General features: G+C 48.2%; 1 protein-coding gene across 1 annotated transcript in view; it reads right to left on the reverse strand.

Annotated features, from left to right (window-relative positions):
• Positions 1–18,580, reverse strand: part of ARFGAP3 (ADP ribosylation factor GTPase activating protein 3) — a 48,062-nt gene that overhangs the window by 16,729 nt on the left and 12,753 nt on the right. The window contains exons 4-10 of the mRNA XM_054173949.1: positions 15,577–15,708; positions 13,949–14,032; positions 10,000–10,087; positions 9,686–9,688; positions 8,525–8,581; positions 6,531–6,577; positions 1,249–1,394 (exon numbers count right to left, since the gene is read on the reverse strand). Of these exons, the coding sequence (XP_054029924.1) occupies positions 1,249–1,394; positions 6,531–6,577; positions 8,525–8,581; positions 9,686–9,688; positions 10,000–10,087; positions 13,949–14,032; positions 15,577–15,708 (557 nt within the window). The remainder of the gene's footprint in view (positions 1–1,248; positions 1,395–6,530; positions 6,578–8,524; positions 8,582–9,685; positions 9,689–9,999; positions 10,088–13,948; positions 14,033–15,576; positions 15,709–18,580) is intronic.

Genomic DNA, 18,580 nt, shown 5'->3' on the forward strand with positions numbered 1-18,580 from the left:
CCAAGCTGTGTGGTGCAGCAGACAGGCTGGAGGGAAGGGATGCCATCCAGAGTGACCTGGACAGGCTGGAGAGGTGGGCACAAGCCAACCTCAGGAGGTTCAACAAGACCAAGGGCAGGGTCCTGCAGCTGGGTGGAGGCAATCCCAGGCACAAATCCAGGCTGGGCAGGGACTGGCTGGAAAGCAGCCCTGAGGAGAGAGACTTGGGGGTGCTGGTGGAGGGGAAGCTCAACAGGAGCTCTCAGTGTGCACTTGCAGCCCAGAAAGCCAACCAGATCCTGGCTTCCAGTATCTGAAGGGGGCCTACAAGGAGCCTGGGGAGGGACTTCTCAGGATCTCAGGGAGTGACAGGACTAGGGGGAATGGAATGAAGCTGGAGGTGGGGAGATTCAGGCTGGAGGTGAGGAGGAAGTTCTTCCCCATGAGAGTGGTGAAGCCCTGGAATGGGTTGTCCAGGGAGGTGGTTGGGGCCCTGTCCCTGGAGGTGTTTAAGCCCAGGCTGGATGAGGCTCTGGCCAGCCTGATCTAGTGTGGGGTGTCCCTGCCCATGGCAGGGGGGTTGGAACTGGCTGATCCTTGTGGTCCCTTCCAACCCTGACTGATACTATGACACCAAAAACATGTAGCAGAGAAATGCAGTGGAAGGAATGAGGAACAGCACACTCTGACCTTCAGGGATGGGTATTTAATGATTGAGATGGACTAATAGATTCAAGACTTAGACAAAAATATTCACAGGATTTTGGTGAAAATGAAGGCAGTTCCACTGCAAAACAGCTGAAACTTAATCAGGTAATTCTAGCTATCCTTAAACTACCCCCTGGCTTTTGTGCTAACAACAACCATAAAACTGTGTATTTGTATGCCCCCTGGGCCCTTAGGGAGACTGTTTTTGAAGAGCATTCATTTCATTACAGCAAGCCAAAATAAATTAGGTAACTAGTATGGGGTAAAGAGGCAAGCATGTGCTGGGGTAGTATTTCAATTTAGCACACTTGAGATTTGTTTCACGTTGTCTTCATATGAAGCAGTGTTAAGTAACACTAAGGTTACTTCTAAGGAGCATATACACTTAATTGCAAAACACTAGGGCAAGGGGCAATGGCTGCTTGGCCCAGCTTTGGCCCAGCTCATCCACATTTTTTCCTTAATTCAAGGACTGTCAGTATTTAAAATGCTGACAGCTACATAATTAGCATGAAATCAGACTTCAGCTGGTTTACTGCTGCATACATAAATCGTACTTACAGTGGCTCTTCCTTCTCATTTTTCTTACTTCTATGAAGCTCCTCTTGTTCCTTCATCTTATCTACTGCTTGTGCTTGCTTTTCAATCTCGTTGAAGCTTTGGCCACTCACTTTCTGTGCCCCCAAACCACCTTTCTTTGCACCAAGCTTGGTTTATTGAAAAAAACAAACACAAAAGCCCCAGTGTTATAATGGAGACAATCACCTCCACTGACTTCTGACAGCAAATGCTAAGCTCTCTGCAGGAGTACATGCAAACAATGAAGAAAACCTGGAGCAGAGAAAATATTTGTTTCATGTTTTGCCCTTCTACAGGCTTTTTCTATTAACTCTTACAAATTTAGTTAGCTCTGCAGTCAAGCATCACAGGGTAATGAAACTCCCATCACTTTAATTGTTCAGAGGTGGACATGTTCAAACCAGTATCATCTAGAGCACAACTTCAGTCTCTTTAGTAAGGATTTTGCTGCATAGGAATAACATGATAGAATTTGTCACAAAGGAACCATTTGGTGGTAATTCATTTAATTCACAATTCAGAATAGAATAGAAATAGGAATAGGAATAGGAATAAGAATAGACTAGACTAGAATAGACTAGACTAGACTAGAATAGAATAAACCAGGTTGGAAGAGACCTTCAAGATCATTGTGTCCAACCTATCATCCAACACCACCTAAACAACTAACCCATGGCACCAAGCACCCCATCAAGTCTCCTCCTGAACACCTCCAGTGATGGTGACTCCACCACCTCCCCAGGCAGCCCATTCCAATGGGCAATCACTCTCTCTGTGAAGAATTTCTTCCTAACATCCAACCTAAACCTCCCCTGGCACAGCTTGAGACGGTGTCATCTTGTTCTGGTGCTGGTTGCCTGGGAGAAGAGACCAGCCCTTGCCTGTCTGCAGCCTCCCTTAAGGTAGTTGTAGAGAGCAATAAGGTCTCTCCTGAGTCTCCTCTTCTCCAGGCTAAGCAACCCCAGCTCCATCAGCCTCTCCTCACAGGGCTGTGCTCCAGACCCCTCCCCTGCTTTGTTGCCCTTCTTAGGACACCTTCCAGCAACTCAACATCTTTCCTAAACTGAGGAGCCCAGAGCTGGACACAGGACTCAAGGTGTGGCCTAACCAGTGCAGTGTACAGGGGCAGAATGACCTCCCTGCTCCTGCTGGCCACACTGTTCCTGATGCAGGCCAGGATGCCACTGGCAAAGATTCCTGAATTAGTTCTCACTGGTCAGTGTCAGTCAGTTCTTACATACTGGTTTATTCATATTTGTGACAACCATGTACACAGGTGTTCACTGACTTATGGTAGGAGTGCAACAGACAAGCTTTGTGCATCTGTGCACGCATGGCTGGCCTTCAGACGTGACAGAGCATTGCACATGTTTTTAGATAACCATGTCAGCTGAGAGCTGCCAGTTCTGCACTTTTCTTTGAAAATAATTGTACTTCTAGTTCACATTACTTCAAGACAAGGATATATTCCTGGGCTGCATTAAGAGGAGTGTGGCCAGCAGGTCAAGAAAGGTTTTCCTCCCCGTTATACTCTGCCCTGGCGAGGCCTCATCTGGAATACTGTGTCCAGTTCTGGGTTCCCCAGTTCAAGAAGGACAAGGAACTACTGGAGAGAGTCCAGCAGAGAGTCACTAAGATGCTGAGGGGGCTGGAACATACACCTTACAAGTAAAAGTTGTGAGAGCTGGGACTATTTAGCCTGGAGAAGGCTGGATGGAGAAGGATGGAGACAGGTTCTTCTCAATGGTGCCCAGAGACAGAAGGCGTCATAGACACAAACTAAAACACAGGAGGTTAAATGTAAAGAGAAGGAAGAAAATCTTCTCTTTGAGGGTGGCAGAGCACTGGAACACACTGTCCAGAGAGGTTGTGGAGTCTCCATCTCTGAAGGCATTCCAAACCCAACTGGACGTGTTCCTGTGTGGTTTACTTTGGGTGATCCTGCTCTAGCAGGGGGGATGGACTAGATGACCTGCAGAGGTCCCTTTCAACTCCTACCTTTCTGTGATATTCTTCAGTTCTGATCATCAAAAACACTTAATGCTACAAATAGGAATGGGTACAGTGTTGCTGATTCTGACAGTGGCACAGCACTGAAACTATTCTTCTTAGTCTCCTGTGAATTTACTTCCTCATCTGCAGCTCTCCTGGCCTGTCTACGTACAGCTCTAGGCTCTGACACTACAGCTCACAAACTGCACCTGCCCCTGTGAACCCAGTTTTCTTCTTCTTACTGTAAGGGAACATACCTGCACATACCACTTCACCTAAGAAATCCCTGCTGTGTATTACAGCCCTCTAGTGGGAGGAATAATAGGTATCATTCTAAATTAATCTGCTCCAATCAACCTTCACATTATTTTGCCATACAATCACCCAGATTTAAAAGCAGCGATTCCCTGTAATAGACATTGTCACCCTGATAGCTTTAGACCATTAGGCCTCAAAAGCCAAGCATTCAGCCCTGCCAGTCTGACCAGGGTGCCAGGGAAGGTCATGGAGCAGGTCATCCTCAGTACCATCACATGGCATATCCAACAAAACCAGATGATCAGGCCCAGTCAGCAGGGGTTTAGGAAAGGCAGGTCCTGTCTGACTGATCTGATCTCCTTCTACACTAAGGAGACCTGCCTAGTGCATGAGGGAAGGGTCACAGACATTGTCTACCTGGACTTTAGTAAAGCCTCTCTGAAGGGGGCTACAAGAAGGCTGGGGAGGGACTGCTCAGGATCTCAGGGAGTGATAGGACTAGGGGGAATGGAATGAAGCTGGAGGTGGGGAGATTCAGGCTAGAGGTGAGGAGGAAGTTCTTCCCCATGAGAGTGGTGAAGCCCTGGCATGGGTTGTCCAGGGAGGTGGTTGGGGCCCCATCCCTGGAGGTGTTTAAGCCCAGGCTGGATGAGGCTGTGGGCAGCCTGATCTAGTGTGGGGTGTCCCTGCCCATGGCAGGGGGGCTGGAACTAGATGATCCTTGTGGTCCCTTCCAACCCTGACTAATACTATGGTACTACTATGACACTGTCTCCACAACATTCTCCTTCGGAAACTCCTGGCACAAGGTTTGGCTCAGTGCCCTCTGCGCTGGATAAAACAACGGCTGATGAGCCAGGCTCAAAGAGTGCTGATGGAGTTAAATCTGCCTGGTGAGCAGTTACTGGTGGTGTTCCTCAGGGCTCAGTACTGGGGCCTGGCCTCTCTAATATCTTTAGTAATTATCTGGATGAGGGGATTGAAGCACACACACTAAGTCTGCAGATGACACCAAGCTAGGCAGCTGTGTCGATCTGCTAGAGGGTAGGGTAGGACCCAGATAGATTAGGCCAAGGTTAATTGGTATGAAGTTCAACAAGGGCAAGTGATAGGTCCTCCATGTGGGTCACAACAATCCCATGGCAAACTACAGACTTGGGGGGGTGTGGTTGAAAAGCTATGACTAGGAGAGGGACCTGGGGCTTCTGGTTGACAGTCAGATATGAGTCAGCAGTGCTCAGGTGGCCAAGAAAGCCAGCGGTATCCTGGCTTGCATTAGAAACACTGTGGCCAGCAGGAACAGGGAGGTGATCATTCCCCAGTACTCAGCACTGTTGAGACCACACCTGGAGTGAAGGGTTCAGTTCTGGGCCCCTCACTTTGAGAAGGACATTGAGGTGCCGGGGTGGGTCCAGAGAAGGGCAACAAGTCTGGTGGAGGGCCTGGAGCACATGGCCTACAAGAAGGGGCTGAGGGAGCTGGGGTTGTTCAGTCTGGAGAAGAGGAGGATGAGGGGAGGCCTCATAGCTCTCTACAACTCCCTGAACAGAGGTTGGAGTGAAGAAGGGACAGCCTCTTCTCCTTGATGACAAGCAAAAGGACTAGGGGAAATGGATCCACGCTGTGCCAGAGGAGGTTTAGGCTGGATATCAAGAAATACTTCTTTGTTGAAAGGTTTATCAAACACTGCAATGGTCTGCCTAGGGCAGTGGTGGAGTCACCACTCCTGGAGGTGTTTAAGTAGAGTGTGGACCTAACACTTAGAGACATGGTTTAGTGTTGAGCCTTCAGTACTGGATCACAGGTTGGACAGGATGATCTTTGAGGTCTCTTCCAACCAGATAAATCCTGTGATTCAAAATGTCGCTTTTCCTAGCTAGATTGAGTTACCCTGAGCCCTCACACAATTTTCAAGTTCCTTGAATCATCACTGTGAGATAATTAACTCTTCTCATTCCTTCTACACAGAGATCAGATGGATAAGAAAGTGCTAAGACCCCACCTAGAAAGAGATCTGTAAACTACCTTGAATCTTGAATTCAGCTGCAAGTTCCTTATAAATCCAACCACATGCCAAATACTGCTGTGTGGTATGAGAATTGCTTCAGAAACACAGATCTGGATGCCTCAGGCTCAACTTACATTCACCAATTATGCCATGCAGGCACATTTAGCCACTTGAAAGTGCAATTAGAATAGAATAGAATAAACCAGGTTGGAAGAGACCTTCGAGATCATCGTGTCCAACCTACCATCCAACACCACCCAATCAACTAAACCATGCAACCAAGCATCCTGTCAAACTCCCTGCTTTCAGGATTTGCTACAAAAGGATCTCACTGCCAACTAACTTAGGCAAAAGCCTAAATAAGACCTGCAACCCAGTATTAGCAACAAGAGGAAAGGTTACAGGGCACCAGTGGGGTTCACTGGACGATGGTTGTGAAAAGAATCGAACAGAAGCAGGATACAGATCTTGACATCAATGTATGCTTTGACATTTTAATTTTACTCAATTTCAAAGAGTTATCAGCTCCAGACAGCACCCAGAAATGACACTCAGAGTTACACATGGAAGTCTAGACAGCTCAGTGAGCTATATACATCGCAGCAGGCTGAGAATTTATCTGAGGTCAGAAGAGAACCCACAGATCTGAAGCACTCTACCAGATAATAGCAGTAACCTGTTGGACAACTGCACCTTAACAATAACCCATTTGCAAACAGACCATTGACTGTTTTGATATAGAAACAGTTTTCAATTCCTTTTTAGAATAGGATAGGATAGGATAGGATAGGATAGGATAGAATAGAATAGAATAGAATAGAATAGAATAGAATAGAATAGAATAGACCAGACCAGGTTGGAAGAGACCTTCAAGATCATTGTGTCCATCATAAACTGTTACAAGCAGTTTCGTGCTAATTTACCTGACACATTTCCATCCTGCAACCTACACATTTCCATAGATCTGCAATACAGTATAAAAGATGTATTATTTATATACACTTACCCCCTTCTTAGCTTGATTTGGCTTCTTTTTTATGAAGGTGGTACTCTCTGCAAAGATTAAAAGTATGTTATTTGACATACAGCTTCATTAATTCCAGAACAGCAGAGATAATTTCCACAACATCAGGCTCAAAATAGTTTCTGGAGGGTTTTTTTAATGCCCTGGAGCAGTACAGTTTCTAAGCTAAGAGTCTGAGATACTAAACTGAGTTCCATGAGCTCTGAGTATCTCCAAGAAAATCTAGGAAACTGCCTCTGGTTGAGGATATGCAAATATAGACTGGGAATAAAATGACAGCTCAGTTTTCAGTTGTAGACACTTGTTAGTAAACAGAACAAGGATATAGGATTTGCTATTCTGAATCAAACTAGAGGTCCACTCAACCTTGTACCATTTCCAAGATGTTCCCAAGACACAAAGGTATTGCTTATGTTTAAACCATCAGTGAAGCTGATACAACACACCTGGATCATCATAAACAAAATCACAAGCATCATCAGACCAAGTGAATACAAAACCAGTGAAGACCAAACCATCCCAAAATACTGAGCTAGTTCCAGTCACCACTTCCTTACTACACCTGTGCTGCTGAGAATGAACACTTTGTCTTCTCAGAAAACTTCCTGCAGGATGATCTTCAGAATAGAATAGAATAGAACAGACCAGACCAGGTTGGAAGAGACCTTAAAGATCATCGTGTCCAACCCATCAACTAGTCCAACACCACCTAAACAACTAACCCATGGCACCAAGCACCCCATCAAGTCTCCTCCTGAACACCTCCAGTGATGGTGACTCCACCACCTCCCCAGGCAGCCCATTCCAATGGGCAATCACTCTCTCTGTGGAGAACTTCTTCCTAACCTCCAGCCTAAACCTCCCCTGGCACAGCCTGAGACTGTGCCCTCTTGTTCTGGTGCTGGTTGCCTGGGAGAAGAGACCAACCTCTGCCTGTCTACAACCTCCCTTCAGGTAGTTGTAGACAGCAATAAGGTCACCCCTGAGTCTCCTCCAGGCTAAGCAACCCCAGCTCCCTCAGCCTCTCCTCACAGGGCTGTGTTCCAAGCCCCTCACCAACTTTGTTGCCCTTCTCTGGACTCATTCCAGCAAGTCAACCTCCTTCCTAAACTGAGGGGCCCAGAACTGGACACAGGACTCAAGGTGTGGCCTAACCAGTGCAGTGTACAGGGGCAGAATGACCTCCCTGCTCCTGCTGGCCACACTGTTCCTGATGCAGGCCAGGATGCCATTGGCCCTCTTGGCTGCCTGGGCACACTGCAGGCTCATGTTCAGCCTCCCATCGACCAGCACCCCCAGGTCCCTCTCTGCCTGGCTGCTCTCCAGCCACTCTGACCCCAACCTGTAGCTCTGCATGGGGTTGTTGTGGCCAATGTGCAGAACCTGGCACTTGGATGTGTTCAATCTCCTGCCCTTGGACTCTGCCCATCTGCCCAGCCTGTCCAGGTCCCTCTGCAGAGCCTCTCTACCCTCCAGCAGATCAACTCCTGCCCCCAGCTTGGTGTCATCTGCAAATCTACTGATGATGGACTCAATGCCCTCATCCAGATCATCAATAAAGATGTTAAAGAGCATGGGGCCCAGCTCTGTTCCCTGGGGCACACCACTAGTGCCTGGATCACTGGATGTATCTTATGCTTTTGTATTTTCATCAAGTTGTTTTTTTCCCCCCCACTTACTTGTAGTATATGATATACTCTTTAGTGTTAAGTAAATTGAGATTCTGGACACTGAAGATCCTGTATTACAGCAGGTCAGCTAAGATAAGATAGATAAAACCAGAACAACACTGACTCCTTAGGAGTACAGTCTGACAGAAGTCGTTGCAATACAAATCCTGGTGTTTCAGCTAAGTCATACACACTGTGGTACTACAGTGAGAATTCCACACCTCCTGGCAGTCACACATTCTCTGTACAAATGGCTATTTAAGTACACTGTTCTGATTGTCACAATCTTCTGCTTACATTCATTACCTAATGCAGCTTTGGGTGAGGTGCTAAGGCAATCAACACTCGGTCCGTGTTCCGGTCCTAAAACAGAATGAGTAACAAGGGTAAGAGCACCAGAAAGCTCTCCAGAGTGTTCAAAATACCAAAGCACAACTCCCTGTACTCAGGCTATGGTTTGATAGTTGTTATTTCTATCACAGCTTGACCAGTCACTAAAAGAGCAGCAGGCACTCAAAGATTCGTCTGAAGTCTTCTGAATAAAATTTGAATTGGGATTTCTATTAAACATAATTGAAGGGAGATGCAGCCCCCCACACTCTGCCCTGACACCGCTAGAAGGCCCTCTCCAGAATTATTAGCATGGTCAGCTTATTGTTAAAGTGGGGTAAAAAGAGTCCAAAGCAAAGAGGTAACACAGAAAAGTGCAGCTTATCATAGTATCAGTCAGGGTTGGAAGGGACCACAAGGATCATCTAGTTCCAACCCCCCTGCCATGGGCAGGGACACCCCACACTAGATCAGGCTGCCCACAGCCTCATCCAGCCTGGGCTTAAACACCTCCAGGGACGGGGCCCCAACCACTCCCCTGGACAACCCATTCCAGGGCTTCACCACTCTCATGGGGAAGAACTTCCTCCCCACCTCCAGCTTCATTCCATTCCCCCTAGTCCTATCACTACCTGAGATCCTGAGCAGTCCCTCCCCAGCCTTCTTGTAGCCCCCTTCAGATACTGGAAGGCCACAATGAGGTCACCTCAGAGCCTTCTCTTCTCCAGACTGAACAGCCCCAACTCCTTCAGTCTGTCCTCACAGGAGAGGTGCTCCAGCCCTCTGATCATCCTCGTGGCCCTTCTCTGGACACCCTCCAGCACCTCCAGATCCCTCTTGTAATAGGGGCTCCAGAACTGGAGGCAGTGCTCCAGGTGGGGTCTCAGCAGAGCTGAGCAGAGGGGGAGAATCCCCTCCCTTGCCCTGCTGGCCACACTTCTCTTGCTGCAGCCCAGGATCTGATTGGCTTTCCGGGCTGCAAGTGCACACTGAGAGCTCCTGTTGAGCTTCTCCTCCACCAGCACCCCCAAGTCTCTCTCCTCAGGGCTGCTTTCCAGCCAGGCACTGCCCAGCCTGGATTTGTGCCTGGGATTGCCTCGACCCAGCTGCAGGACCCTGCCCTTAGTCTTGTTGAACCTCCTGAGGTTGGCTTGTGCCCACCTCTCCAGCCTGTCCAGGTCCCTCTGGATGGATCCCTTCCCTCCAGCTGTCTGCTGCACCACACAGCTTGGTGTCATCAGCAAACTTGCTGAGGGTGCTCTCAATGCCACTGTCCATGGCACCCACAGGGATATTGAACAAGCCTGGCCCCAGGACTGATCCCTGAGGGACTCTGCTTGTCCCTGGCCTCCACTGGGACATGGACCATTGACAGCCACTCTTTGGGTGCAGCCATCAAGCCAGTTCTGTATCCATCGAGCGGCTTATTGTTAACAAAGAATCAGTTGTACCTTCATTGCACTCAGGAGTATTTTCTGAAGTCTTCTGCTGCAGAGAAATCGGCTCTGGCTCTGATAACACCCACTCTGTATTCTTCACCTTAAAAAAAAGAAAAATCACAAAATCAGAAGTGCAAACAAAACAGAATACAATAAATACAAGCACCGAGCTCAAAGACTGCCTAAGCATCACTGTTTGGTTAATATCAGATTCTTGTGATTATGGATTCTAGGTTTAAAAGCAGTTATCAGAAGGACAGTTATTAAAGTTACAAGGAATGCCTTGTTACAATCCAGTACATTTCAAACATGACATCACAACTGGGAATCTAATTCAGTAACACAATCAAAGTACTAAAGAACAAGCATGCCTTTAGTGCAGCATGCTGGGGGGCATGGTGACTGCTCCCCAAAGCATGCCTATCAGCAAAGATTTCTCTGGGATGGGATGGGATGGGATGGGATGGGATGGGATGGGATGGGATGGGATGGGATGGGATGGGATGGGATGGGATAAACCAAACCAGGTTGGAAGAGACCTTCAAGATCATCATGTCCAACCTATCATCCAACACCACCTAAACAACTAACCCATGGCACCAAGCACCCCATCAAGTCTCCTCCTGAACACCTCCAGTGATGGTGACTCCACCACCTCCCCAGGCAGCCCATTCCAATGGGCAATCACTCTCTCTGTGGAGAACTTCCTCCTAACCTCCAGCCTAAACCTCCCCTGGCACAGCCTGAGACTGTGTCCTCTTGTTCTGGTGCTGGCTGCTTGGGAGAAGAGACCAACCTCTGCCTGTCTACAACCTCCCTTCAGGTAGTTGTAGACAGCAATAAGGTCACCCCTGTGTCTCCTCCTCTCCAGGCTAAGCAACCCCAGCTCCCTCAGCCTCTCCTCACAGGGCTGTGTTCCAAACCCCTCACCAACTTTGTTGCCCTTCTCTGGACTCGTTCCAGCAAGTCAACCTCCTTCCTAAACTGAGGGGCCCAGAACTGGACACAGGACTCGAGGTGTGGCCTAACCAGTGCAGTGTACAGGGGCAGAATGACCTCCCTGCTCCTGCTGGCCACACTGTTCCTGATGCAGCCCAGGATGCCATTGGCCCTCTTTGCTGCCTGGGCACACTGCAGGCTCATGTTCAGCCTACCATCGACCAGCAACCCCAGGTCCTTAGGTATTTAGACATGAGCTTTGCAAAGTATCACCTATCTAACACAATTATTCCTCCTATCTATTACATATTCATGGGGCACGATTCAGCAAAATATCTGTGTGTCTGCACTTGCAGGAATGGTCTGGGGTGGCAGATCTCCCTCCTCACATTATCCTTTTATGATACCAAGAACACTATGATGTCTTCCAGATTGTCTGCCTTCCTCTACAAGATAAGGACAATCCCTAAACAACCCCAGGTTCTTTCTTATCTATCATATTCAAAGCACACAGCTGGTCTTTGAGCTGGCCTCTCATATTTCAAGATAATGGTGTTTCTTAAACACTCCATGACAAAGGGTGAAAGTATTCTCAATGCCTTATACCATGGGTAAAGAAGCATTTTGATAGGCAGGCCTGGGGGCATAGACTTTGAAGTGCACATCTGCAGGCATGCAGTAACAAAACCACTCCTGAGCACCTGTATTTCCTGCTCAGGAATTCCAGTATCAGAGAAAACATCTGGTTGGAAGAGACCTCAAAGATCATCCCATCCAACCTGCGACCCAGCATCCTTCAGTGCCACATCCAGCTGGCAGCCAGGCACCAGTGGTGTGCCCCAGGGATCAGTGCTGGGCCCCATGCTCTTTAACATCTTCATTGATGATCTGGATGAGGGCATTGAGTCCATCATCAGTAAATTTGCAGATGACACCAAGCTGGGGGCAGGAGTTGATCTGCTGAAGGGTAGAGAGGCTCTGCAGAGGGACCTGGACAGGCTGGGCAGATGGGCAGAGGCCAAGGCATGAGATTGAACACATCCAAGTGCCAGGTTCTGCACATTGGCCACAACAACCCCAGGCAGAGCTACAGGCTGGGGTCAGAGTGGCTGGAGAGCAGTCAGGCAGAGAGGGACCTGGGGGTGCTGGTTGACGGTAGGCTGAACATGAGCCTGCAGTGTGCCCAGGCAGCCAAGAGAGCCAGTGGCATCCTGGCCTGCATCAGGAACAGTGTGGCCAGCAGGAGCAGGGAGGTCATTCTGCCCCTGTACACTGCACTGGTTAGGCCACAGCTTGAGTCCTGTGTCCAGTTCTGGGCCCCTCAGTTTAGGAAGGAGGTTGACTTGCTGGAACGAGTCCAGAGGAGGGCAAAAAAGTTGGTGAGGGGTTTGGAGCATAAGCCCTGTGAGGAGAGACTGAGGGAGCTGGGGTTGCTTAGCCTGGAGAAGAGGAGGCTCAGGGGTGACCTTATTGCTCTCTACAACTACCTGAAGGGAGGTTGTAGACAGGCAGAGGTTGGTCTCTTCTCCCAGGCACCCAGCACCAGAACAAGAGGACACAGTCTCAGGCTGTGCCAGGGGAGGTTTAGGCTGGAGGTTAGGAAGAAGTTCTCCACAGAGAGAGTGATTGCCCATTGGAATGGGCTGCCTGGGGAGGTGGTGGAGTCACCATCACTGGAGGTGTTCAGGAGGAGACTTGATGGGGTGCTTGGTGCCATGGGTTAGTTGTTTAGGTGGTGCTGGATGATAGGTTGGACGTGATGATCTTGAAGGTCTCTTCCAACCTGGTCCATTCCATTCCATGTGATTGTAATTTCAATTGTGTTCTTTGTGCAGATGCAAATATAAGCAACTGGCATAGGATTTTATTGCTGGATGCTAATACACATGCATAACCACAACATCATGGCAGGGGAATTAATATACATGTGAACTAGTGGAGAGTTTTCACAACAAGGGCTGCTCTGATAAACTCAAGCTCTTGTCATTGTTTCTCTACCCCAAAATATGCCTCATGTTTTAGGTGTTCACAGATTGCAACTACTGTAGTAAAAGCAATTATACCAGAGCAGTTAATATTGTTGCAATATTTAGGAATAGTAGGTGTGGTAATAACTTAATTGCTCTGAAGAGAGCAACTACTAAAGTGGTTTTCACTGGTATTTTTCAAGCACCAGATGCAAGAGAAACTCCAAAACATTGATCTGTGACATCCGGTTGATCCATTGATCCAGTATCTGAAGGGGGCCTACAAGAAGGCTGGGGAGAGACTGCTCAGGATCTCAGGGAGTGATAGGACTAGGGGGAATGGAATGAAGCTGGAGATGGGGAGATTCAGGCTGGAGGTGGGGAGGAAGTTCTTCCCCATGAGAGTGGTGAAGCCCTGGAATGGGTTGTCCAGGGAGGTGGTTGGGGCCCTGTCCCTGGAGGTGTTTAAGCCCAGGCTGGATGAGGCTCTGGCCAGCCTGATCTAGTGTGGGGTGTCCCTGCCCATGGCAGGGGGGTTGGAACTAGATGATCCTTGTGGTCCCTTCCAACCCTGACTGATGCTATGATAAACCCCATAAGGAGATAGGATCAAATAAACAAAACCCCGAAGTAGCAGTAGCCTTCAGGAAGTTACCTTAACATGTTCTGAGAGGATATAAGTATTTTGGAGGAAGAAATAAAGGCTTCTGCTCAGCAAATGTCTCAAAAACTGTTAAACATTACTGATTAAACCCCAAAATTACCACATAGTTTTAACCAGAGCACTCTCAAGCAAGGGTTCATCAGTCCAAGTGTAACTGAATGGCTGCAGAAGTAAATACACAGTTTCATTTCACATTTAGCTGCTATTTGTGTCAGTCTAAATTAGCACCTCAGAAAGTGGGTCATACCCTGGAAGGCTTTTGGGGCCCACAAAAGGAAAAGCAGACCAATGTTAACTCACTGGTCCACCCTTTCTATACAAGGTTTTCTTTCAGGGTTTCATATTCCTCACAGAGTTAACCTAACAAGAATTAGATGCAAGTAATCTGTACCTTGGGAGAAACATGAGATGCAAAAAAGTCTTCCTCTTTGTTTTGAGGTGACAGAGGTGGCATTCCACATCCATCTGTCCATAGCTAGAATTGAGAGAAAGAGAGAGAAAGAATTTTACAGGACAATTGCATAGTTTACTTTTTCTAATGCAGTGATTTTATAACTATTTTTATTTTTCAGGTTATGAGTTTGAGGTTTTCTTCCTAACCAATTTATTTGGTTGCAATTTTGCCTAACCACTTTATTTGTGCTTCAGTGAATGGCATTCTTTTACTGTTTAAATTTCATATCTCCCTTTTTGTGTTCCTTAACATTATCTAGGAGCAGATGTTAGGCAGTTAGAGGGCAGAAGGGCTCTGCAGAGGGACCTCGACTGACTGGACAGATGGGCAGACTCCAATGGGCTGGCATTTAACAAGTCCAAGTGCCAGGTGCTGCACTTTGGCCACAGCAACCCCAGGCAGAGCTACAGGCTGGGGTCAGAGTGGCTGAGAGCTGCCAAACAGAGGGACCTGGGGATGCTGATTGACAGCCACCTAAACATGAGCCAGCAGTGTGCCCAGGTGGCAAAGAGGGCCAATGGCATCCTGGCCTGCATTAGGAATAGTGTGGCCAGCAGGAGCAGGGAGGACATTGTGCCCATGGACTCTGCACTGGTTAGGCCACACCTTGAGTCCTGTGTCCAGTTCTGGGCCCCTCAGTTTAGGAAGGACATTGAGACACTTGAAGGTGTCCAGAGAAGGGCAACAAGGCTGGGGAGAGGCCTTGAGCACAGCCCTGTGAGGAGAGGCTGAGGGAGCTGGGGTTGTTTAGCCTGGAGAAGAGGAGGCTCAGGGGAGACCTCATTGCTGTCTACAACTGCCTGAAAGGTGGTTGTGGCCAGGAAGGGGTTGGTCTCTTCTCCCAGGCAACCAGCACCAGAACAAGGGGACACAGTCTCAAGCTGCACCAGGGGAAGTTTAGGCTGGAGGTGAGGAGAAAGTTCTTCACAGAGAGAGTCATTTGCCATTGGAATGTGCTGCCCAGGGAGGTGGTGGAGTCACCATCCCTGGAGGTGTTCAAGAGGGGATTGGATGTGGCACTTGGTGCCATGGTCTAGGCATGAGGTCTGTGGTGACAGGTTGGACTCGATGATCCTCGAGGTCTCTTCCAACCTTGGTGATACTGTGATACTGTGATCTACTTCCTTCCTAACAAAATGCTTGGTAAAAGCTCTGCTGCAGTAATATTGTTAATATTTATGGTCAGTAGAGCTTTCAAAGTAAGTTTTTTCACATTCTTATATATGGTATTTTCTTATATTCTTACATATATATTCTTACATTGCCCTTCTCTGGACACAGTATCACAGCGTCGCCAAGGTTGGAAGAGACCTCAAAGATCATCGAGTCCAACCTGTCACCACAGACCTCATGCCTAGACCATGGCACCAAGTGTTTAAGCCCAGGCTGGACGAGGCTCTGGCCAGCCTGATCTAGTGTGGGGTGTCCCTGCCCATGGCAGGGGGGTTGGAACTAGATGATCCTTGTGGTCCCTTCCAACCCTGACTGATACTGTGATACTATGAAAAGGGAAGGAAGATAAAGCTTTTCAGAACTCTTAACAACACAGGACATGCACTACTCACATCAGTACCATACTTTCTTGTTGCCTGTGTTGCAAGAGATTTAATCTTCTCCTTGTACAGCTGGGCAACTCGGCTGTTGTACTTCGCATTGGTATCATTGGTTGTGCAGCCATGTTGATGGAAAAAGGCAGACTGTGAAGCAGAAAACAGATCACTTAACGTAACATAAGTAGCCATGCAGTAAAATTCTCTGCTCCTCTACCCAAGCCTAAACTTTTAAATCATGAAATCGGTGTAGATCTCCAAAATGAGAAGAAAACTCCTTTCTGGCAACCTCTTTATGTATAAACAAAGCAACAGAAATAACCAAATACACTAGTGAGAGGTTTTAAAAGCATACACAACTGCAAGCTTGACATCATATATACAGAATCCTAGTTCTGAAAAGATAAGTGTGGAAAAGGGGAGGTTAAACTGATTTGTCAGTATCACACATTTCTGTGCAGAAGAATATGCAGACCATTACAGCAAAACATACTATAGAAGTTTGAGATGGGATCAATATGCCCAAATATTGTGTCCAGTTCTGGGCCCCTCAGTTTAGGAAGGACATTGAGACACTTGAAGGTGTCCAGAGAAGGGCAACAAGGCTGGGGAGAGGCCTTGAGCACAGCCCTGTGAGGAGAGGCTGAGGGAGCTGGGGTTGTTTAGCCTGGAGAAGAGGAGGCTCAGGAGAGACCTCATTGTCCTCCACAACTACCTGAAAGGTGGTTGTACCCAGGAAGGGGTTGGTCTCTTCTCCCAGGCAACCAGCACCAGAACAAGAGGACACAGTCTCAAGCTGTGCCAGGGGAAGTTTAGGCTGGAGGTGAGGAGAAAGTTCTTCACCGAGCGAGTCGTTCGTCATTGGGATGTGCTGCCCAGGGAGGTGGTGGAGTCACCATCCCTGGAGGTGTTCAAGAGGGGATTGGATGTGGCACTTGGTGCCATGGTCTAGTCATGAGGTCTGTGGTGACAGGTTGGACTTGATCCTCGAGGTCTATTCCAACCTTAGTGATACTGAGAAATAACCTAAGGTTATAACCTCACATGCTGCAGTTGCAAAGCATAAAGCTAATATACAAGTACCTGAGCTTGTATAAAGATTGAGCAACAGCTGTTGGGGGGGAACAATGCCTGTCAAATTCTGTGATCAGAGGAGAAACAGCCACAAGCACAGGTGCCAAAAGGGGCCAGCATGTTTGCAGCTAACTATATACAACTATGAACTTGACATTCAGAGCTGGCTTTGGGCAAACATTAATTGCACTCAGCACAGAGATGCATTCTAACAACTAAAGGAACTAAGAACATTTCAGATTTGGGAGCAATCTGATACATAGCCAGGCATCATCAGGCAATTACAGACTACAAATTGATTAATGTTAATCTGATAGTGCTTCTAAATAGGAGATTTAACTGGAACATTTAATTGAAACAAAAAGGGATTTACCTTTTTTTTCTGCTGCAATTATAAGGAAAATGTTCTAAGGAAAGCAGGTGACAAAATTAATAGCTGAGCAACTGCTGTCATTTCCCTGGACCTGAGCAAAGCCTGCGACACTGTCTTGCACCACAGCCTGGTCTCCAGGCTGGTGACACATGGGTGTGATGGGTGACCACTAGATGGATACAGAACTGGCTTGATGGCTGCACCCAAAGAGTGGCTGTCCATGGGTCCGTGTCCCAGTGGAGCCCAGGGACAAGCAGAGTCCCTCAGGGATCAGTCCTGGGACCAGGCTCGTTCAACATCCCTGTGGGTGCCATGGACAGTGGCATTGAGAGCACCCTCAGCAAGTTTGCTGATGACACCAAGCTGTGTGGTGCAGCAGACAGCTGGAGGGAAGGGATGCCATCCAGAGGGACCTGGACAGGCTGGAGAGATGGGCACAAGCCAACCTCAGGAGGTTCAACAAGACCAAGGGCAGGGTCCTGCAGCTGGGTCGAGGCAATCCCAGGCACAAATCCAGGCTGGGCAGGGACTGGCTGGAAAGCAGCCCTGAGGAGAGAGACTTGGGGGTGCTGGGGGAGGAGAAGCTCAACAGGAGCTCTCAGTGTGCACTTGCAGCCCGGAAAGCCAATCAGATCCTGGGCTGCAGCAAGAGAAGTGTGGCCAGCAGGGCAAGGGAGGTGATTCTCCCCTTCTGCTCAGCTCTGGGGAGACCCCACCTGGAGTACTGCCTCCAGTTCTGGAGCCCCTATTACAAGAGGGATCTGGAGGTGCTGGAGGGTGTCCAGAGAAGGGCCAGGAGGATGAGCAGAGGGCTGGAGCACCTCTCCTGTGAGGACAGACTGAAGGAGTTGGGGCTGTTCAGCCTGGAGAAGAGAAGGCTCCCAGGTGACCTCATTGTGGCCTTCCAGTATCTGAAGGGGGCTCCAAGAAGGCTGGGGAGGGACTGCTCAGGCTCTCAGGGAGTGATAGGACTGGGGGGAATGGAATGAAGCTGGAGGTGGGGAGATTCAGGCTGGAGGTGAGGAGGAAGTTCTTCCCCATGAGAGTGGTGAAGCCCTGGAATGGGTTGTCCAGGGAGGTGGTTGGGGCCCTGTTCCTGGAGGTGTTTAAGCCCAAGCTGGATGAGGCTCTGGCCAGCCTGATCTAGGTTGGAACTAGATGATCCCTGTGGTCCCTTCCAACCCTGACTGATACTATGATACTATGAAATACTCATTTTGGTTTTTCACATGTCCAGGCAGGTTACTGAACTGTTCTTTATAGTTTCAACTGCTGATCTTCCCAGGTAACCCAAACCAGGTCATTGTGAATTTGAGGTATTTGAGGAGTTGCTGTGGGGTATATTACACACCTTGGTAAAATGTGTGATATGAAACAGTGACATCCAAGCAAAAAGACAACATCTCCTACAAGTAAATAACTAAGGTTTCCTGTTACTCTTCTGGTAATATGCTTTCTATGATTAACTGAAGTACTTTTCAGACTTAGCCATCTCTCCTTTCCAACTGCCTTAAAACCTTTGTATAGCAAAAGTTGATGGAGTTTAACCAAAGCTTTTAACCCTTTGGCTAA

Source organism: Dryobates pubescens, chromosome 27 (assembly GCF_014839835.1).
Source record: "Dryobates pubescens isolate bDryPub1 chromosome 27, bDryPub1.pri, whole genome shotgun sequence".
Lineage (NCBI taxonomy): Eukaryota > Metazoa > Chordata > Aves > Piciformes > Picidae > Dryobates > Dryobates pubescens.